Source organism: Vombatus ursinus, unplaced genomic scaffold (genome assembly GCF_900497805.2).
Source record: "Vombatus ursinus unplaced genomic scaffold, bare-nosed wombat genome assembly UNPS02014798.1, whole genome shotgun sequence".
Taxonomy (NCBI): domain Eukaryota; kingdom Metazoa; phylum Chordata; class Mammalia; order Diprotodontia; family Vombatidae; genus Vombatus; species Vombatus ursinus.
In genome coordinates, this window is record NW_020954576.1 from 28,205,723 (window position 1) to 28,228,499 (window position 22,777).

At 40.8% G+C, this 22,777-nt stretch overlaps 1 protein-coding gene across 3 annotated transcripts in view; it reads left to right on the forward strand.

Moving 5' to 3' along the window:
* LOC114049898 (sushi domain-containing protein 4-like) overlaps positions 1-22,777 on the forward strand; it is a 228,872-nt gene that overhangs the window by 196,550 nt on the left and 9,545 nt on the right. For all 3 annotated transcript variants that reach the window (XM_027871347.1, XM_027871348.1, XM_027871349.1), the window contains 2 exons: positions 16,460-16,651; positions 17,957-18,101. In XM_027871347.1, the coding sequence (XP_027727148.1) occupies positions 16,460-16,651; positions 17,957-18,101 (337 nt within the window). The remainder of the gene's footprint in view (positions 1-16,459; positions 16,652-17,956; positions 18,102-22,777) is intronic.

Genomic DNA, 22,777 nt, shown 5'->3' on the forward strand with positions numbered 1-22,777 from the left:
GATGAAAGAGAAAAGAAAGATGACTAGGTCCTTCCTCAATAAATTTCCCAGAAAGGGCTGATCATTGTTTTGCTTTTGGACTCTTGGTTGTTCAGCTAATGCCAAACATAGAGAAGACAGACTAGGTCGATTGGCTTCTTGTTTCCAGTCCTGGGAGAATTCAGCTCCTCAGAAATGCATCTTGACCAGTGGCCTTCCCCAAGTTTAATATCCTGATGGAAATCTCAAAGAACATGTGTCACAGTAGAGGAAAGATGAGGCTAAGGGGGAAAAATGGAAAGAAGCTATTGTTGTCAATCTGTTACCACCAGCATTTTTTTTTAAAAAAGATTGACAGCTTCAGATTGACAATAAACAGCTTCTTTACATTTTTTTAAACCAATTATTCCGCTTCCTTAGGAAGACCTGGGATTTTTTCTACCGTCCCCCTAACCCCACACACCTACTTCATTTTTCACACCTCAGATTGTCAACTGTTGTTTTTATAGTTTTGTTTTTTTGGTTTCTTTGACTTTCCCCACATCCACCACCACCACCTCAATATTCTAAATGTTGTTGGGATGAAATTAAAGGAGTTTTGCATTAAAAATTCCATTTTTATCACACCTTATTGTACTGAGATCTGCTCGATCCTGGGAATAATTGTCAGTCAGCTAAAGCTGCATTTGTGAAGAAAGAATTAAATAGCTTTGTTTTGAAAGTGTTAAAGAACATTGCCTTTTTTTTCTGTTAGGATTCTCAGAGGTGGGACAGCCTAGGTCCTGACTTTCCCCACTAAAAATACACATAAACACTGTCATGTTCTATCAGTATGGAGAGTGAAGAAACTTTACTAAAATAATTATCATATGGGTCTCTCTTTAGGATAAAAAATGAATAATTTCCATTAGTAATACTGAGTTAATACAGGATGAATATTGGAACTGGGGCCCTCTGGGAATTTTGCAAGGTAGGCAATATTCTTGTTTATTGTGAACACATTGGAATCTTTATTTGTTCAGCACCTACTAATGTGCAAAACATAGGTGAGAGTTACATCTAACTCTTGTCCCCCAAGCATGGGAATCCCCCAAGTCTCCGTCCCTGCTTCTCTTTTCTCTCTTTCCACTCTCCTTTGATGATCTCATCATCCCCATGCAGACAGTTACTAAATAATTAAATACTTCTTCTTGTTGTTGAGTAGTTTTCAGTCCGTGTCTGACTCTGTGACCGTATTTGGGGTTTTCTGTGCAAAGATACTGGAGTGGTTTATCATTTCCTTCTCTAGCTCGTTTTACAGATGAGAAAACAGAGGCGAACAAGGTTAAGTGACTTGGTCAAGGTCACACAGCTAGTAAGTATCTGAGGCTAGACTTGAACTCAGGTCTTCCTGACTCCAGGCCCCATCCTCTATCCACTATACCACCTAGCTGCCGGAATTAAATACATTCATTCATTTAGTTATTTAAGATTCATCTATATAGCCACACATATAAATATATGTGTATATATACTATGCATAATATATAGATATGTAGTAAGGTTTTCTGACACACCTTGCACATATATAATATATATAATATATAACATATGTATGTCACATGTTTAGTAGTTTTAAGCTATTAAAACTTAAAATTTCATTAAGACCCAGTAATGTATACATCTCCAGCCCTAATCTCTCTCTAAATTCTAATCCTCCATCACCAATGCCTGCGGGGCATCTCTACTTAGTCATCCCATTAGCATCTCAAACTCAGCATATATGAGACCCAACACATTTTCTCCTTCCTTAAACCTCCCCCTCTTCCACACTTTAGTAATTCTGTTTTGGGCACCACCATCTTCCCTTCCACCTCATTACCCAGGTACATAATCTCAACCTCATCCTTGTTTCATCTCTCTCCCTCATGTTACCCCGTAGCTAATCTGTTGCTAAAACTTGCTGATTCTGCCTCCACAGCATTCTTTCAACCTGTCCCCTTCTCTCCTATTCACACCATTTTTCCATGTAACCTCTCACCTAGAATATTGTAATAATCACCTAATTGCTCTCCTTCCTTTCAGTCTCTGATTCCACCCCACCCTCACCCCCAATCTATCCTCCACACAGCTTCCAAACTAATTGTCCTAAGGTACAGGTCTGGCCATGCCACTGCTCTTCTCAAAGTTTTTCAGCGGCTCCCTATTGTCTCTGGTATAAAATCCAGATTCCTCAGTTTGGCATTCAAAGTCATCCACAGTCTGTCCCCCACCTACCTTCCCAGCTGTATTTCACATTATTTCTCTTCACATCATCAAAACTCAGACTAAACTGGACTACTAATCATTTCCCAATATTTTGCATGTAAGGGAACTTTTTCTTCATTCCCTCCCACCCCTTCCCGCCCACATTTCTATCACTGCCAAGTTCCAGAGAGAGCCAGTTGGATAGTGAGAAGATATGCCGTGTGACCATTTGGATTATTGGACACCATTTATTTCCAATCAGATAGCAACAGTCTTAATACAGCCAGGAGACTGCAAGTATTAGAATTGCTATCGTTGTGATTTATTATTGACTGTTCTTGCTTGGATACTGCCTGTAACCAGTGAATACCCACATTTTGAGCCTCATAAAGTCCGTGACTGCTGCAAATATTTCCTAGATTTGCAGGAATCATGAAAGAGGGGATGCCATGTCTACTTTTTGCTATCTTTACCCAGATGCTATTCTGTTCATAATAGCACTGATGAGCTCTGAGGCACAGGCTGGAACTGAAGGGGTCCTAAAGAAGAAACCTAATCTCTTCTCAAGTGTCCAGGAACACAGGTTATTTTCTAAGTATTCTAGTTACGGACATTTGGGGGTGGAGTGGGGGAGGATTGGGTGTTGGTAGGGAGAAAATGGAGAGGATATAAAGAGGCTTTTAAAATACAGAGAAAGATTTTTCCCCCTTAAGCCCTCAATTAAAAACATTTTTTAAAAATGACTTTAGCTTTTAGGTTTAAGGATAAGTGCCAGGAATGAGGATGGAAGTCAGAATGAAGATGGGGAGAGCTAAGTACCCAAAAATATGTAAGTGGACAGAGGAAGGGCTGAAGAATTAAATTCTCTAATAAGCTCAGTAACAGACTGACTCTGCTTTAAGATTTTGACTCAAAATGGCCCCATTTGTAGGAATTTTGCTGATACAATGACAGCTACAAAAGCTACTGCTAAAAAATCCATGTGTACTCCTCCACCCTGTTCTTTCCTGCCCATGATTCAACTGTGTTGGCCAAGTCTCAGTTAAAACACAAGAGCATTAAAAAAAAAAAAACTGGTTTAGAAGTGGGGAGAGTCTCTAACCAAAGATTTGAGGACAGAACTTGGGGTTTTTTGAGCTGTTTCTCCAAATATTATGCTAGCCTTTGATGATCTCTCCTTTTTCTGAATCCCCAAGATACTTAAGAGGATGTATTATATAATAATAATAATAATAGTAATAATAATAATAGCTAACATTTATATAACTATGTGCCAAGTACTGTGCTAAGCACTTACAATTATTATCTCATTTGATCTTCATAACAACTCCACAAGGTAGGTGCTCTTGTTATCCCCATTTTACAGATGGGAAAACTGAGGCCAAACAGAGCTCAAGTGACTTGCCCAGGGTCACGCAGCTAGGAAGTATCAGAGGCTGGATTTGAACTCAAGTCTTCTTGACTCCAGACCCAGCACTCTATCCACTGCACCAATTAGCAGTTTCTTTATATCCTTTCTTGCAGTATTAGCTAGTTATTTCATAGGATCACAGATTTAGTGTTGGGAAGGACTTCAGAAGCCATCTAATCTAACTTTGTCATTTTATAGATGAAGAAACTGAGGCTCAGAAAGTTTACATGACTTAACTAATTCATGGGCATATGTCCTTTGAGACTGTCTTCTACATGCCTTACATTCTCCCATAGTTTCTAAGCTGGTCCTAACCCATCTTTCTGTCCTCATTATACATTATTCTCCATCCTGAAGTCTACGGCTGAGGTGAATGCCACTCCTCTCTATTCCTAACACATAACACGTTATCTCTCACCATTATCCCTGGACCTTTGCACCAGTGGTCCTCCATGCCTGAAATGTGCTCCGTCCTCACTGCTGCCTCATAGAGTCCTTCTCTTCCTACAAAATGCAGCTCAAGCATGACCTTCTTCATGAAACTTTTTCTAATCCTTCCAGCTGATGGTGAGGATAGATGGATAGATGGGTGGTTGGATGGGTGGATGGATGGAAAGAGAAAAAGAAGGCAAGAGAGAGACAGACAGAGAGAGAGAGAGAGAGAACACGTATTACATGCTTATTATGTGCCAGGCACTAGGGATATAAATATAAGCAAGCAATACAGTCCCTCCCTTTAAGGAGCTTACAGTGGAGGAGTTTACACACTCTTTGAGAATAAGTATTATTTCATTCTTTGAATTTGTATCCCCAGTGTCCAGCACAGATTTCCCAACCTTCCTTTCCATATATAGGCACTTAATAAATGCCACTTGTGAAAGTGACTTGCCCGTTTTTATATAGCTAGTGTCGGGCAGGATTCAAACCTAATTATGTCCTGACTCCAAGTCCAATGATCTTTTTTTTTTTAATTCTATTTTATTATGACTAATATGGAAATGTTTTATATGATTGCACATGTATAACCTATATTAGATTGCTTACTGTCTGGGGAGGGAGGGAGGGATAGAATTTGGAATTCAAAACTTAAAAAAAACAAATGTTTAAAGTTGTTTTTACATGTAATTGGGGAGAAAAAATATTATTTTTAAAAGTTCTATTTTACTTTTTAAATCAGTAAAAATTGACATTCTTTCCCTCCTACCCACCCCACCCCTCTTGAAAATGAAAGAAAAGCAAACAAAACCAAACCTCTCTTACAAACAAATAGTCAAGCAAAACAAATTTCTACATTGGCCATGTGCAAAAAAAAAATACATCTTTCATTTTGCACTCTTAAGTCTTTTACCTCTCGTGTTTTAACATTAGCCCTCTGGAATCATGTTTGGTTATTACGCTGATCCGAGTTCCTAAGTCTTTCCAAGTTGTTGTCTTTATCATATTGCCATCACTTTATGTAAATTATTCTCCTGGTTCTGTTCACTTCCCTTTGCATCAATTCATACAAGTCTTCCCAGGTACCTCTGAAACCATCCATTTCATCATTTCCTACAGCATTATCTATTCCATCACATTTATATTCCATTACTTGTTTAGCTATTCCCCAATTTATGGGCACCTTCTCAGATTCCCATTGTTTACTACCTCCAAAAAGAGCTATAAATATATTTTTTAATTTTTTTGTTTTTTTAAAGAGTATTTTATTTTTTCCAATTACATTCATTTTCCAATGACAGTAATTTTTTATAAATTTTGAGTTCCAAATTTTCTCCCTCCATCTCTCCCTTCCCCCTCCCTAAGACAGGAAGCAATTTGATATAGATTATATATATGCAATCATGTGAAACATATTTCCATATTAGTCATGTTGTGAAAGAAGAAACAGAACAAAAGAGAAAAAAAGCACAAAAATAAAAAAAGTGAAAATAATATGTTTCATTCCATCACTTCTTTCTCCAGAGGTGGATAGCATTTTCCATCATGAGTCTTTTGGAATTGTCTTGGATCATTGTATTGCTGAGAAGAGCTAAGTCAGTCATAGCTGATCATTGCACAACATTGCTGTTACTGATTATAATGTTCTCCTGGTTCAAGAGCTATAGATATTTTTGCACATTCTTATGGTTTGCTTTGCTTAACATTAATCCTTCCCTTAAACTGCCATCTCACTAATTACCACTTCTCCTGTTTCTCTATTGAGTGACATGTAATTTTTATACCCATCTGTATGTGTGTATATCCTGCCTTTGACCATTTCAGATGAGAGTAAGGTTCAAGCTGCTCTCTATCACCTTCTCTTCTTTGTGAGATTGCATGAGGTAATTTCCCTACCTTCCTTTCCATTCTCCACCTAGTATATTCTTCTTCCCCTCTCTTTCCATTCTTTTCTTAAGATCATCCAGGCATGACATAGAACCACTGTTAAGATTTCTGTCTAATTAAATTCCCTCTATGACACCTGATGATGATAGGGTTCGGTGGGGACACATGTATCATCTTCCCCTATTAGAATATAAGCTATAATGTTCCTGGAAATTTTTATTTGGGAGTTTCTTTCAGAAGCTGACCTGTGGATTCTTGTTTCCACTTTACCCTCTGGTTTGAAGAGCTCCGAGTGGTTTTCTTTTAAGATATTTTGAAATAGGATGTCGAGGCTCTTTTTTTGGTCATGGTATTCAAGCAGTCCAATGATTCTTAAATTTCTCCTCTGTTTTCCAAGTCAATGGTTTTTGCTATAACATACCCTACATTTTCTTCAAAAACAATTTTTTTAAAATCTTTTGACTTTCTTTGCTATTTCTAGTCATTTGGTTCTATTTGGCCCAATCTAATTTCTGGGGAGTTTGTTGATTGGGCAAGGTTTTGTACCTCTTGTGCCAAACTATTGTCTCCTTCCAGTTCTTTCTTCCATAGCTCTAAATTCTTTTCCAATTATTTTTTCCTCTAATACTTTTATTTCATTGACAAAAACATTTTAAAACTTCTTCTCTTTTTAAAGATTTTGCTTCATCTCTTCCAGGAATTTTAGCTGAATTTGTGACCACACCATTTTTCTTTGGGGCTTTGCTTGTAGACTCTTTGGAGTCCTTCTCTTCTGGGTTTGTGTCTTGAATACAGCTATTTTCATAATAGTTTTTATGGTAGGATTGTTTTTTCGTTTACTCATTATGCCAGTCTATTTCCTGATTTCAAGCTTGATGTTAAGGTCAGGCTCTATGCACTTCTGGAAGGGAGCTGATCTGGTCTGTTTTCTTGGGGTATTAAGTATTGTGTTGTTCCAGGACCTCAGGGACAACTTAGGCCAGGGACCTGAAATCTTTCAATGCTTCTGAAATAACCTGACCCAAGGTAACATCTGATTGCCGTCTGTCTGGTCTGAGCTCTGCAAGTGTGACTTGGGTTTAGGTCTGAACAACAGTAGATTACTGCTGGATTTGGTCATTATCAGGCAGCTGGGAAGCTTTGCTGGTTCTGAGACACAGAACTACAGGCTCTTCTTTGGGCTGGGATTTCTAGCCTAGTTATTTCTCAGCAGTCTTCAGAACCATACCATGGTTGCTCGCTCTTGAATCTGCTCTTTTCTCAGAACATTGCCAAGGGCCTCCCTAACCAGAAACACCACCCCAAGGTGCAGGTCCCCTCATTAGCCCATCCTGGATCTGTGACCCAGAATTGGATAGTGGGAGACAAAGCTACCAGCTGGTACCTGACCCCATCAAACTGCCCTTGGTAGGGGTTTAGAGATACTCTAGTAAGGGTCTGATGGACAGCTCCTCCTGGCACCGTACCAGAGTGAGTGTTCTATGCACACAACTGCTGACCAGACCCCATTCCCAGAGCCCACAGACCTCTCTATCTCCCTATGCTGACCTGGGATGGAAAAAGCACTCACTGACTTTGTCTTAGATTTCCCCATCAGGATTTGGTCTGTGCATTTTTTCTATCTGTTTGGAGGAGTTTGGGGGAGGAGTTCACTCTATTGTTTCCTTCTACTCCACCATCTTGGCTCCCCCAGTGAACTTCTCAGACAACCACATTACCTCGAAGAATCTTCTTCTATTTCTGGCCCAAAAGAGCAGACACAATGAGACAATGAACCTGCCTCCTGAACTGCCATTTTTCCAACCCACTTAAGATCACAGCTGGAAGTGTAACCAAGAGAACAGTCCTTCAGAACTCCTAGAAGAAAAAGATTGGCATAGGTTGAAACATATTGTGGCTGATCTTAAGACAGCATCACAGAATCTCAGAGTTGGAAGGGATCTCCAAGGCCATCTAGTACAACCCGTATACTGTCAGGCATGTGCTGACAAATGGCCATCTGGTCTGTGCCTCCTGTGTTGGAAAGCCTCCAGTGGTGGGAAACTTAGTTACTTCCCAGGCAGCTGACTCTACTATTGGAGAGCCCTGTTTGTTTTTCAATTTTCCCCCCTTGTTTGAGCTGAAATCTTCTCTGCAAATTCTATCCCACTCTTCTAAGTACTGCCCTTTGTGTCTGAGTAAATCAAATATAATCTCTTTTCTACATGATAGCTCTTAAATACTTGTGGACAGCTATCTTCTATCCCTATTGAATTTCATCTTATTATATTCACCCAATGCTCTTCCCTGTCAAGATCCTCTTGTCATCCACTGTGTTAGTCATTCCTCCCAACTTTGTATCATCTCAAAAATAAACATTCCATCCATGCCTTTAACCAAGTTTTTTTGATAAGAATAGTAAACAGCACAAGACTCAACCCAGATCCTTGGGGAACTCACTGAAGATCTCCTTCCAAGCTTACATCATACCCTTATTGATAATTCTTTAAATCCAGACATTCAAGTAGTACTGAATGAATCCACTTAATTATACTAGAATCTAACCAATATTTCACCATGTTTTCCACAAGAATATCATGAAATACCATGTCAAAAGAGCTTTGCAGGGGCAGCTAGGTGGCGCAGTGGATAGAGTACTGGCCCTGGAGTCAGGAGGACCTGAGTTCAAAGTCGGCCTCAGACACATAATATTTCCTAGCTGTGTGACTCTGGGCAAGTCACTTAACCCCAATTGCCTCACCAAAAACAAACAAACAAACAAAAGACCTTGCTAAAATCTAAGTAAACTCAATCACCAGTGTTCTTCTGATCTACCAGCTTTAGGAACATCATCAGAAAGGAAAAAGTCATTCTGGAGTGACCTCTACTTGACGAAGCCATGGTCAGTTATTATATGGTTATGACCCCACGTAGGATTTTCTTGGCAAAGATACTGGAGAGGTTTTTGTCATTTCCTTCTCCAGTTCATTTTACAGATGAGGAAACAGAGGCAATTAGGGTTAAGTGACTTGCCAAGGGTTACACAGCTAATAAGTGTCTGAGGCTTGATCTGAATTCTGGTCTTCCCGACTCCTGGCCTGGTGCTCTATCCACTGCACCTAGCTGCTCAGCACTTAGTAGGTGTTTAATAAATACTAGTGGACTTAATAAATTACTGACTAATCTTTTGAAAGATATAATCATTATTAAGGCAAGTGTAAACTCTGAAAGGCCTGAATTAGGGTTGGGTGGTAGGGAATACCATGGCAATGAAGACCCACAATGTAGTAAAAGAACTTCATCAAAGTAATAGAAAAGATAAGTGAAGGTGAGCTTACCCTTCCAACAGCAGGGAGAGGCCCTGCCACACTGGCAGAGTAGATCAGTTATATGGGGTGCACCCAGTGTTATGAAGCTAACTCATTGGAGCTAGGCCAAAGTGGTCTTTTTGTATGAAATTGAGTTCTTTGTCAGGTACTGTGGCGCTCAATTGAATCTTGCAAAACAGCTATCACTCATTAGCTTAGAGCTTAGGTGCTAGATGGAGGCAGAGTTCACAGCAAGTCCGAAAACAAAAGAGGCATTTTGTTCCATCTGTCTTTACATAAACTTTTAAGCGGTGTTCCTCCTCAGGCACAGCTGGTCAAGACATTATTAGCTACTGCTCTTCATGTGGCCAAGAGAGACCTGCAGCACATAGCTGGATAATAGAAGTCTGCCATCACTGTGCTTCTGTGGCGGGCTTGTGATGTTTACCAAATCCCTGTCTCATTCCTGTTTCTATCCAGGTGGTCTGTAGTATATACTCCAATGACAAAATCACTTCAATTTCCCCCTCCATTGATCGCCCAAGTGTTCTCTAACCATGAATCCCTCCCCCACCACACACACACACACACACACACTCTTCTTGGATTCCTCACACTGGAAAAAAAAAAAGAATCTCTTTTATGATTTTCTTTGCAACATAATTTGACAACACCTGCTTGGAACATTTCAACATGCTCCCTACCTGACCTTCCCTGGCTAAGATGTACAGAAGCAATGACTTTATTGTCTAAATACTAAAATATAATGCAACACCTCCCTTCTTTTACTTATTCTGTTTCTTTAGACTAAGGCACAACTAGATTCTGAATAGTACAAATAAAGAATCCTGTGAAGTGCCACTGTTGTATTATATGAATTTGGAAGTGCAGCCGTGTTCCATGGGAAAAATTAAACTACAAGCCAGGGGTATGCTAAAATCAGCTCCTACTGGCTCACAAGTGCTGACTGTTAAATTTCCAGTGTGAGCATTTGCACCTTGGTAAGTGCTACAAATAAAGGCTTGATTGAGTGTCTGGATGATTGTTTGAACTTAAGAAAGTAATGGAGAAAACGTCAATAATGCAGATTAAACTTAAAAGTGCCTCCATCTTTTTGGAGATCCAGTTGTTAAATATTTACCAGCATACCACAGATACCAGAGCAGCACCTAGGATATTCCTGTAGCCCACAAAGCTGTCACCACCCTCCAAGAAGATGCATAAAACAGGAGAAGAGTGGTTTCTTTGCGATAAAGCCACTTGTTCTAATTGAGCAAAAATCCTCAGTCTCTAATCGCTTCTCCACCCAAGCCCCAGCCACCCTGTGGATAATCGAGGTGTGTCCCAATCTGAGCTTTCTATACCCCAGCACCAGATTGCATTCCCTGCCTGTCCCTCCTGGGAGACATGAAACCATCTTCTTTCTTTTTCATCTTCTATGCATTCCACTGAGTAGAAGAACATTCCAAAACTCTAGGGCTTTTGTATTTAATTAGTCACTCTTCTTGGAAGAGGTGGAAAGTGTGAAAGAGCTCAGTATTACCATCTTTATTCAAGTTCCTCTACCTGATGGGTAATGCCAGGAAGCTTTTTTGTTGTTGTTGTTGTTTCTTCCTTCCAAGTTAAAGAAAGGGGGTGCGTAGTTACCAAAGATCAAATTCCTGCCAGAGAAGATTTCCCTTGAAGCCAGGCTATCAGTCTGTCAGGTGTCATCCTGAAGGAAATTAGGAGGTGTGAAGACGAATGTTTCTGCTGTTGAGCTTGGGGTAAAAATACATCTCCATTACAAGCAGGTTATGACAGCCTCATAATTAAGCCCTCTGCAGTGGGTGGTTTTTATCTAGCTACTGAGAAAACTTGGTGATCAGACTGGTGTTCTGTCTCCAGATGCTCTGGAGGCCAGCCCCAATCTGGCTGTCTCTTGATGTCATGCGGAGACTTGGAATTCCCAACTCTGAGCGTGATAGCAGGTGGAAGTCTAGCCGCTTGGGCATTTGCCTCTTTGAATGGCTGATCTGAGAGGTAAAAGGGTTGTTTTACTTGTCATACAACCTCCCTCTCCTCTTCAGTTGGTCCAGGGTTGATGAGGTTCCGTATAGGTCAGGCAGAGGGAGAGAAATCAGCCCCTAGTAACTCAGTTGGATGCATTTCTGGGGAATAGGCCAATCTGTCAGGGCATTATCTTGGTTTTGATAAACAACCTTGCTAATTCCTTGTCGTCCTGCCCTCTCTTCAGTTTGAGAGAATTGACTTAGCCTGAGAAAAACAAGCAAGTCCTGAATACCCCTTCAGGCTTCTAAAAAGATTGCCCTGTCGGTTTTCCCCCCAATGACTGTGTTGAACACTGCCTGAGCAGGCCTTCATCTTGTTATTCTTCATCCCCTCATTTTTTGATCTAAGTTGTCAGAAAAATAGGGTCTTGGGAATATAAACAGAGCCCGGGGTCTCTGGGGGTTGGGGAACAGGCATTGTCGCACATTATAATCAGCCTCCCAGGAATGCACATTGGACTGTTTTCTCTCTCCTATCTGTTTTTCCCCCTCCCTCACCTTGCCTCCTCTTAACTTTTATGCTGCATTCTGTGTCCACTGGGGCTTTCAGTTAAAAAAAAAAGTATGAAGGTCATGGGTTTCAAAAGAATTCAAACATGCATTGTTCAAATTATATCAAAATCATCTGCATCTATTTACATCGACTGCTTCCCCAGCAGGACAGTTCAGACACAGAACTCCAGGCTGAGTATAACCCATGCCCAGAGTGGCATTTCTGATTTTTTTTTTTATGGTCAACCCACCCTGAGCCAGATACAGGGAATGAACATCAAAAAGCCTGAAGCTGAGCTTTGGCTGACAATTTGTGATAAATTAGCCAATAAACTTAGTCCTTCATATTTGTATGTTTGTGTATGATTGTGCTCACTGCCAGGCACTGGCTTAAAATATTTAATTATGCCAAGTGAAGGACTTGAAAGCAGACTTTCTTTCTGTGGACTTCTTGGCAGGATCCCTTAGTGGTTCAAGGCGTGGGTTTGAAGATATCCACAGCAGCAGCTGGGTTGGATTATTTAGAGCCATCAAGGTACAGAAACTAGAGTTGGAAAGAAACTCTGAGATCATCTTGCTCAACCTCCTCTCATCTAACTGATGAGGAAACTGAGGCTCAGAAAGGTAAAGAGACTACACTGCACACAGTACATTTTGTGGCAGAGCCAGGAAGGGAGGCACTTTGTCTCTTGACTCCCAAATCAGGGCTCTTTTCACTGAACCACACTGTCTCCAAACAGTGACATATGTATAAAAAAAGGAAAGAAGGAGGGGAGGGATGGAAGTGAAGGAAGGAAGAAAAGAAAGAAAGGAAGGAGGGAGAGAAAAAGAAGGAAGGAAGGAAAGGAGGAAAAGGAGAGAGGGAGGAAGAAGGGAAGGAGAAAGAAAGGAAGTAAGAAATAGAGTGACAGAGATTGAGACAGAAACCAAGATAGAGAGACTAGGTACTTGATATGTACCAAGCACTGTGCTAAGTATTAGAGACACAATTAGAAAAATAAAAGAATATTCTAATTAAGGGAGATAACACATATAGAAGAGTTCAACCTCAGGGTGGATGGACAGACACAAAGATCCTTTGGATTGAGCAGCAAGTCAGATGACCATTCCCAGTGGTCTGCAGGGTCCAGCAGCAGATCAGATACTAAGGCCTGGTGGTGCTTCATCTTACTGAAGGGATTGTAATTGGTTACTTCTTTCTCATAGAAGCCATGTGAATGGCCATGTCTGTTTCACAATCAAAAAAGTTTCTATTACAGTTAGAAAAAAGCTGGCTCTCTGGATTTCCTCCAATAGGGTAGGGCTAGGGGATTGGCGTCCAGCTGGGAGAGGAAAAGGGAAAGGGGGAATTGGCAGGGAAGCTGGCAGGAAGGAGAGAGATCACAGTGATATCTGGGCAGAGGGTGAGTTGGGGCAGATGGAAAAATGTGTGTACATGTGGTCTTCTTATAGAATGCATCTACTTAAGGGCAGGAATTGTATCAATTTTGTCTCTGTATTCCCAGTGGCTAGCCTAATGCCTAGCACATAGTAGGTACCTAATAAACACTTTTTGATTGATTGATTGGAAGATAGATTAGAGATAGGAGATCCTAGACAAAGGAAGATCAATAAACAATAAGCATTTGATAAGTTCCTAGTATATGTTATGGATTGTGCAAAGAACGGGGGTATGAAAACAAAAAGTTGTTCTTGCCTTCAAGGAGTTTATACTCTAGAGCAGCTGGTGGGACCAGGAATGGCCTCACATAGGCAGACACTTGAAGTGAATGAGTATACGTCAGAGGCTGGACAAGAGCCCAGGCCTTCCTGTCTTTGAGGTCAATTCTCCATTGACAATGCCATGGTGCTTGCATGGTCTATGTTGGTAGCTGTGTAACAGATAGATTGCTACATGATATAGATAGAGTACTAGGTTCAAATTCCATCTTCAGTACTTGTGTTAACTAACAAGTTGAAAACCAGAAACTAGAAACTAGAAACTGAGGAGTTGGGTTGGACGGCTTTGAAGGTGACTTTCAGTTCAGAATCTATAATCCTGTGTTTGGAGAGGGGAGAGACGAGGCAGGAACACCAGTTAGGAGGGTTTTTGCAGTAGCCCTGGTGAGAGGTGATGAGGCCCTAAACTTGAGCGGTGGCTGTGGGCATGGAGAGAAGGGGAGGGGGGTGCGGTGTTGTGTAGGTAGAAAAGACAACACTTGGGAACTGATCTGGTATCCGAGGCGAGAAAGAGTAGAGAGAAGATGGCTCCCTGGAAGTGAAGCTGGGTGACTGGGAGGATAATGGTAACTCTCAGCAGAAACAGGCAAGGTTGGAAGAATTGTGGGTTTGGAGGGAAGGATTATGAGTTATTTTCATTTGTCAGGGCACTGAATTTGAGATACATTTAGGAAATTCAGTTCAAAATGCCCCAAAACAGCCTGAGCTGAACCCCTATCCAAAAGGCACCGTTGGTTCTTCATCAACTTTAGGACCAAACACAAGTTCTTCTGGCAATGAAGCCCTTCAAACTGCCTCCAGCCTTCCTCTCCAGGCTGATTACATTACTGCCCTTCGCACACTCTGTACTCCAGTCCAGTGGGGCCACTTCCACCGTCCCATATGGGACATTCTGTCGCCCATCTCTGTACCTTTGCGCAGGCTGGCCCTGTATCTGGAACGCCCTTCTTCATCACCACCAGTACTCAGAGACGTTAGGTTCCTCTGAGGTGCGATTCATAGGCCACGTCCTCCTAGAGGCCTTTCCTGATGTCCCCAGTTCTTAGTGTTCCCAAGCCAAAATCAAAACAAAATCAAAAAAATTTTCTAGACATCTCCTGTGTTTACTTGTCTGTGAACACCGCTCTGCCCTCCTCCCCTCTTGCCCTCTCCTTTAGGGCAGGGATTGTCCCACTTTGGCATTTGTAGCTCTGGCACAAGGCCTTTATGTCCTGTCCCCCCTTGCCTTTCTAGTCTTCTTACACCTTACTCACTCCCACCTATTCTGCCTCTTTGCTAGTCTCTGCTCAGGACACTCCATTTCTCTCCTCAGTGTATTTTCACCGTCTCTCCGTGTCTGGAATGATCTTCTTCCTCATCTCCCCCTCCTGACCTCCCTGGCTACCTTCAAGTCCCAGCTAAGAGCCCACCTCCTACAGGAACCCTTTCCCAATCCCTCTTACTTCTAGTGCCTTTTCTCTGCTGATTATCTCCAACATATCCCATGTCTTGCTTGTTTGCTGGCATGTTAGATCTCCTGTTAAATTTTGATGGCAGGGGCTGTCTTTTGCCTTTCTTTGTATCCTTAATACTTAGCACAGTGCCTAGCATAGTAGACATTTAATACATGTTTATTAACTGACTGATTGGCCCGTAGTAAGCACTTAAAAATGACTAGTGATTATTGACTGACTGTTGTATCTATTTGGTAAAGCCAGTTCTCTGGGCCACAAAATATAAGGCCACCAATCACCACTAAGGCCATGGCAACTGCTCAGAGAGTTTTTTCCTTCTGGCCATTTTACTATTATTAATAATAAAATAGCTAAAGTTTATATAGTGCTTTAGGGTTTAAATACACATACATTTAAATACATATGCATTATCTTACTTGATCCTCACAGCAACCTTGTACGGTTGGTGCTATTTTCCCCTCATTTTACAGATGAGGAAACTGAGGCTGAAGACAATTAAGTGACTTGCTCAGAGTCACATGGCTAATATGCATTTGAGGTAGGATTTGAGTTCAGGCTTTCCTGACTCCAAGTTCAATGCCATATCTTCTTTGCCACCTATTAATGTAATTCTTTCAGCCTTGCAATCCAAGGCACCTTAAACTGGAGAACTGTTGTTGTTCAGTTGTTTTTCAGTCATGTCTGACCCTTCATGACTGAATTTGGGGTTTTCTTGGCAAAGATACAGAAGTGGTTTGCCATTTCCTTCTCCAGCTCATTTTACAGATGAGGAAACTGAGGCAAACAGGGTTAAAGGACTTGCCCAGGATTACCCAGCTAGTAAGTATCTAAGATCAGATTTGAACTCAGGAAGAGGAGTCTTCCTAACTCCAGACCCACCACTCTATCCACTGTGCCAACCAGCTGCCCTAAACTAGAGAATTAGAAATGGATTTTTTCTCCCTTTCCTTTTTTCTCATGGTGATGCTTTGAGCCAGATCCATAAGCCCAGCCAGATAATAAATAGCTCAGTAGCTAACCACCAACAAACACTTGTGATGAGGCATTTGGATGAAAACATGAGGACCACAGTGTTGTAATCTTAGATGTCACCCCCCTTCCCCCCCCCACCCCCATCTATCTCATCGTTTTAGCAACAGGGTTTAGGTTTAGGATATTTGTCCCCTTCTGTATTACTTATACATACCTTAACATTATTTACTAGGTTGCCTGGCATACAATAGCATGCGTTATTAATAGAGCAACTTGATGACATCTATTTAATAGGTATATCCTCTGTATTGTAAGAAGAATCTCTTTTATGATTTGCCTCTTGACATTACATGACAGCAGTGCACGCTCAGAATATTTCAGTGTGTTTCCCATCTGACCTTCCATTGACTAAGCTGGAGAAAAAGCAATGACCCTATAATCTGATAACTAATTTAGAAGAGTATCTTTAATTAATTGGATTTTCTCAGGCCTTACATAGCTCAAGAACACAGGTACTGAATGTTTTGTTCTTTCCTTCTGTCCAAGTATGTCCACTTCCACCTATTGTGAGTCATGGAGACTATATCTGCCATCCAAGGCCTTGTGACCGTTTCAATCATGGAACTGTGATTGAGTTCTATTGTGATCCTGGTTACAGCCTCACCAGTGACTACAAGTATATCACTTGCCAGTATGGAGAATGGTTTCCGTCCTATCAAGTCTTCTGCGTAAAATCAGGTAAAAAGGGTGTCAGGATTGCATTGCTCCTGGGGGACTTTTTTTTTCTTTTCATCAGAATTATCAATCATTCAATCAAGAAACTTTTCTATGTGCCTACTATGTGCCAGGAACTATGTTAGGTACTAATGACATAAAAATAACAATGAAACAGACCCTGCCCTCAAGTAACTTATGATCTATCCAGGAAATTATGAACATGTTTTATTCAAACTGAGCCCCAAAGCTATGAATTTGTTCTTCTTTGTTTGTATTTGAAGAGGACCAATGACATCATGGGGTGATGTCTTGACTTGATCGTGAATTGGATTTAAGTGAGGCAGAGTTGTACAAAATCATCAGCCTCACACTCTCTTCCAGAGTCATGGAAGTCCAGTGGCAAGACAAAAATCAGGACGACTAGTGATGGTCCAGGATGGTACAAGTAGGATAATTCTGAAGGCACATGTAGAAAAATATTAGAAGGCAATGTAAGGCAATGTGATGCAATGGAAAGAGTGCAAGATTTGGAGTTGGAGGTCCTGGGTTCCAATCCCACTTCTGCCACTTAATATTTGTGTGACTTAGCCTTCCTGGGACTCAGTTTCCCTAAATGTAAAGTGAGTCAGTTAGACTAGATGTCCTCTAAGGAAGGTCAATTTCAGCTTTAAATCTACAATCCTATAATTTGCCTTTACTTTAATGTTTCTTGGAGTGAAGGGGACCCTGCATAACCTCTGTTAAGAGTGGATTTCCTTGGGGCAGCTAGGTGGCACAGTGGATTGAGCACCAGCCCTGAAATCAGGAGGACCTGAGTTCAAATCTGGCCTCAGACCAAACACTTGACACTTACTAGCTGTGTGACCCTGGGCAAGTCACTTAACCCCAATTGCCTAAAAAAAAAAAAGAATGGATTTCCTTGTAGTGGGATGGGGGAGATTTCCTTGTTCAATAAGTAGAATCCTGGAGAGTCAGAGGCAGCTTGGTTGGAAGAGGATCTGAGACTAGATTCCTATCCAAGTTAGCTAGCATGGAAGTACAATGTTGTTGCTTCCCGTCTGAGTTCTGGGCAAATCTCACTTAGTAGATTCATTTTAAAATGTTACGTGGCATCTAATGTGGTGTAATATGTGCTGGATGGTTGTCAACCATTATCTCTGCAGAACCCTAAGGGGTGCAGTAGACTTGCCATGAGCTTTTCAGTTTGTCCAATAAATCCAGCAAATGAGCACAAAGGGAACTTTTACAAACCTGCTTGTCTGTGATAGCTTTCTTGAAAATCTGGAAGGAAGTTTTACTGTATTGCTGTGTTCTCTTCTGTAACAGAGCAAATTTGGCCCAATCCCCATGAGACCCTACTGACAACATGGAAAATAGTGGCGTTCACAGCAACCAGTGTCCTTCTGGTGCTACTTTTGGTCATTCTTGCCAGGATGTTCCAGACCAAATTCAAGACACATTTCCTTCCCAGGTCAGTACCATTCAACTTTCCATGGATCATGAAGTCTGCCATTGTCTGGTCATTCACTCAGCTAAGAAAAAGAGAAGAGGATTTGCTAAGTTTTTGAACGTGCAAAGTGGAGGTTCTGAGTAGGGGCATGAGGGAGAAGTAGCTGGCTTTGACAAAATGCTGGATTTGAAGTCAATAGGACCTGAGTTCAAATCTTGTCTGGGTCACTCACTACCTGTGAGACCATTGGCAAGTGATTTAACCTCTCTAGGCTTCATTTCCTCATCTATAAAATGAAGGGGTTAAACGAGATGGTTTCCAAGGTCCCTTCCAGCTCTAAACCTATAAACTCTAGGAAACCCCAACATGATGTTGACTCACAGTCATGGAGTCATATCACATTTGGGAGCTTAGACATTCAAGACAAAAGATCCTTTCTTCATCTTTTCTTTTCCTACCTTGATCAAATACCGAAAAAAAGGGGGTTTCATTTGGTTAGCATCATTGTCAAGTAGGATTTAACTTCTCACAACTGTATAATGGGCTTAAGCATTGTAAAAGATAAGTCAAGTGTGCATGGTCCTTTACACTCAGGTAGTTTACGGATAAGAATGGACATGTGATGATTAAAAAGGTTCAAGAGATATAGTTTCTGGGTAATTTAATCATTTTATTAATAAGGCCAGTATGTTATTAATAGAAGGATAGTCATTTGACCATCTCTCCTAGACCAAACACAATCATGGCAGAGAACTATACCCTTTGAAAGAGTAGGTGGTCAATGAGGGGCTGAGAGTGACCTCTACTCAGACCACAAGAAGCTTTCACTGTCTAGAGAAAAGGACCTGTCTTCACCCTAACTTGATAGAACACAATGGGCTTCTCTGCCTTAGATTAAATTCCTTGTAAGGTTAGGTGGGGTCTGACCAAGATCAAGAGTTAATGCAATCTCATTATCAGTAATGTTCTTCAAGAAACTGAACTTTTTTAAAATGAGGAATTTAGAAGAAGAGGAACGCTCTGAATCTCCCCAAGATATTAGTTATTTTTAATCATTTCTCTCAGACAGAAATAGCATAAACACATACACACACACACACACACACGCATGCACACACACACCACAGTAAGGCCTCTAGTCCCAAAGAGGGAGTTGGTCTAGTAGCACAATTTGTTGTAGTTAATTTTGTTACAAGAGGTAGAAATCTAAGAGGAATTCCAGGATGTTTGCTGAGTATTAGAAAAGGGGAGCCCAACCTACCTGAACCATCTCTTAGCTCTCACTGGTTGTTCTTTTTCCCACCTAAGGGAGACAATCAGATAGGACAGACCACTGAATGTAGAGTCAGGAAGACCTGAGTTCAAATCCCACTTCACAAAGTTAGCTATTCACTGTGTAACTCTGGACAAATCACTTGGCCTCTGTTTGCCTCAGTTTTCTTATCTGTAAAAGTGGAGCACCTACCTCCCAGGGTTGTTGTAAGGATAAGAAAAGAAGAAAACAAGCAGGTATTAAACCTGTACCATGTTCTAGGCACTGTACTAAGCACCTTACAAATGTTATCTCATTTAATCCTCACAAGAACCTTGTGAGAGGTAGGTGCTACCATGACCCCCATTTTACAGTTGAGGGAACTGAGTCAGACAGGTTAAGGGAAATGTCTGAGGCTGGATTTGAACTCAGGTCTTCCTGATTCTAGGATAAAATGAGATAAGTGATATAACAAGACAAAGTGCTATGTAAATGCTAGAGTGGGAGTGGGAGAAGGGAAGCATCCATCTTTTCCCCTCAAAATTTGAATGGAAATCCTGCCTCCTCCATGAAGTAATCATGATATGAAAACATAACAACGATAATAATAAAATCATAATAATTACTAACACTTAGATGGTGTTTTAGGGTTTAAAAGTATTTTATATATGTTGTCTCATTTGACCTCAAAATATCCCTATGTGGTAATTTTCTGCAGGCATTATCCCCATTTTACAGATGAGGAAACTGAGCTTCAGAGAAACTAAAGGACTTGCTGTTAATTAAATTAAGTGACACAGCTAGCTAGTTTCAAAGACAAGATTCAAACCCAGGCCTTCACTAACTCCAAGTCCACACAACCTAGCTAAAATCCAGAAGTAGCTGGTAGGGCACTTAACATTTGAGGTCAACATTTTCTTCCTCTTTTATGTTTTTCTGGTCTCAATCTGTGATTTTAGGGAGAGGGGGAGGCTCCCTGTGTGGAAACTCATTATGCAGATGGGCAAATTATCTGTATCTCTTTATTTTAGAGCTTGGGTTCTTAACCTTTATTGTTTCATGGAGTCCTTTGGCAGCCTAGTGAAAACCACAGACCTTTCCTCAGAATAATGTCTTAAAATGAGCAAAATAAAATTCATAGAATTAACAAGGAAATCAATTCTGTGAAATGTGGTTATCAAAAAGACAAATTTACAGACCCCCGATTAATAACTCCTATCTTAGAGAATTGTCTGAGTCATTGAGGTTAAGTGATTTGCTTGTGCTCACACACTAGTCTGTGTCTGAGGAAGTATTTGAACCTTTCGCTGTTCAATCATTTTCAGTCATGTCTGATTCTTCGTGACCCCATTTGGGGTTTTCTTGGCAAAGAAATTGGTTTGCCATTTCCTTCTCCCACTCATTTTACAGATGAGGAAACTGAGGCAAACAAGGTTAAGTGACTTGCCCAGGTACACATAGCTAGTAAGTATCTGAAGCTAGATTTGCACTCAGAATGAGGAGTCTTCCTGACTCCAGATCTGGTGCTCTATCCACTGAACCACTTGGCTGATTCCAGGCTGGCCTTCTAGATATACCATAGCATGTGCCGTGCTACCTCTCCCCTTGCTGTTGTCTCCTCCCCCTCCTTTTCTTCTTCCTCTCTTTTTATTTTTCTCCTCTTTTCTCCCTTTACATCTTCCCTCTCCTTTTTCCCTCTTGTTTATCCTTTACATATGATTATCAGGAAATAATTTATTATTGTTTGTTATTATCATTGTTATTATTATTGTTTTAATAATAGCTCAGTATCACCTGTTGAATGCATAGCACTCTTGGCTCATACCATTGACCTCCATGTAAGTCCAAATTCCTTTCATCTCCCACCCAATGCCAATAATAGAGTGAAATGCCTGGTAAAGCACCAATCCAGAAGTATAATCTCTGGAATTTGTTTCCCAGTAAATTCCTATCAGTGGCCCATGAATACCTTAGATAAGAAATCATTCACTGGACAAGGGCAATGTCACAATTTGCCATGACCCTCCTCTCCAAGGAAGGTTGGCTATGACATTTTTGGCCTTCCTAGGTGAAGGGAGAAAAGGAAAGGGAGAAAGAGAGAAGCCTTTTTTTAAAGGCCTTCTACCTAGCAGTTTTATGTTTTTTCCCACTATTTCCTTGTATATTTGTTTCTTCATATGAAGCCTACATCTTCCCTCTCTCACTTAGGAGTATGCCGTTCTCACTGGTTGTCCTTTCCAACTATAAATCTCTTCTCACCCAAGGAAGCCAAACACTCTCTTATTTCTCTCCTCAAAACCAGGTCAGGTATTTTACCTCCTCCATGAAGCCCTCCCCAGTTAAGTATAACAGAGTATGGTCATCCCACTTTTTGCCTGCTGTCTTCAGTATGTCTCAGCTCATCAACATGGTCAGATTTCATATAAGTTAACAAGGATATTTTTCAACACTTACTATATAACCAGCCATGTGCTAGGCATTGGGAGGATCAAAGAGAATGAGAGATTCAGTTTTTCTCTCCTTGTGAAACTTGTCATCAAATAGAAGAGGCAAGGCATACCTTCAGAAAGGAATGAGGACATAGAAAAATACAGTCTGATCAAAAGATTTGGTCAAGTATGAGACTGTGGACCACAAGTGCCTTGAAAGTCAGGGAACATCTTAGGATAATCAGAGATTTATAGACAAAAGGGACCTTATAGATCCCTATCAATAGGGCATCTAGTCATCTGTTCCAACCCCTACTTTACAGATAGGGAAACTGAGGCCTCATCCAAGTTCATACAGGTAGTAAGGGTTTGACCAGAGTCCTTTGACTCTAAATCCAATGCTCTAAACCCTTTTAAATACTTGAACACATAGGATATAGACTATTTCCTTATGCATATATGTAAATAAAGAAGGGAGGAGGAAGGAGAGGAAAGATGCAAGGGGAGAGAGGAGAATTTAAAAGTAGAGAAAGATAGAGGAAGAGACAACCATCTATTCTCTTTTATCTCCTCAAAAAGAGGCTTTTTTTCCCTCTAAGTTTTGGCCAGTTCCTCTTCAAAGTCTTAAAAATGACCCTACAAAGCTTCCCAGTGACCACAGACTTCACTCTTGGCTTCAAAGACTTGGCTTTATTAGTGATTAGAGATAGGAGAAGTCAGTTCATGTGAAGCTGTTCCTTCACTCTGCTAAGCCTGGGGCTTTGTCCCCTACAAGAAGGCATAGGAGTGTCATCCCTCCCAGTGTAAAATATCTCAAGCACTGTAACCACTGTGGTCAACCCTGGGTTGTTTAGAGACTGGTTATCTAGCTGACTTTTTTTTCCTCTTCTTCCCTGATCTTCTGGCTACTTCATTCATCCCTGATTTTCCAATGAAGATAAAAATAGGAAGAAATGAAAATCAAATAAGTTTCTGTCATTAGCAGTTCTGCTTTGGTTGTGTGTGTGTGTGTGTGT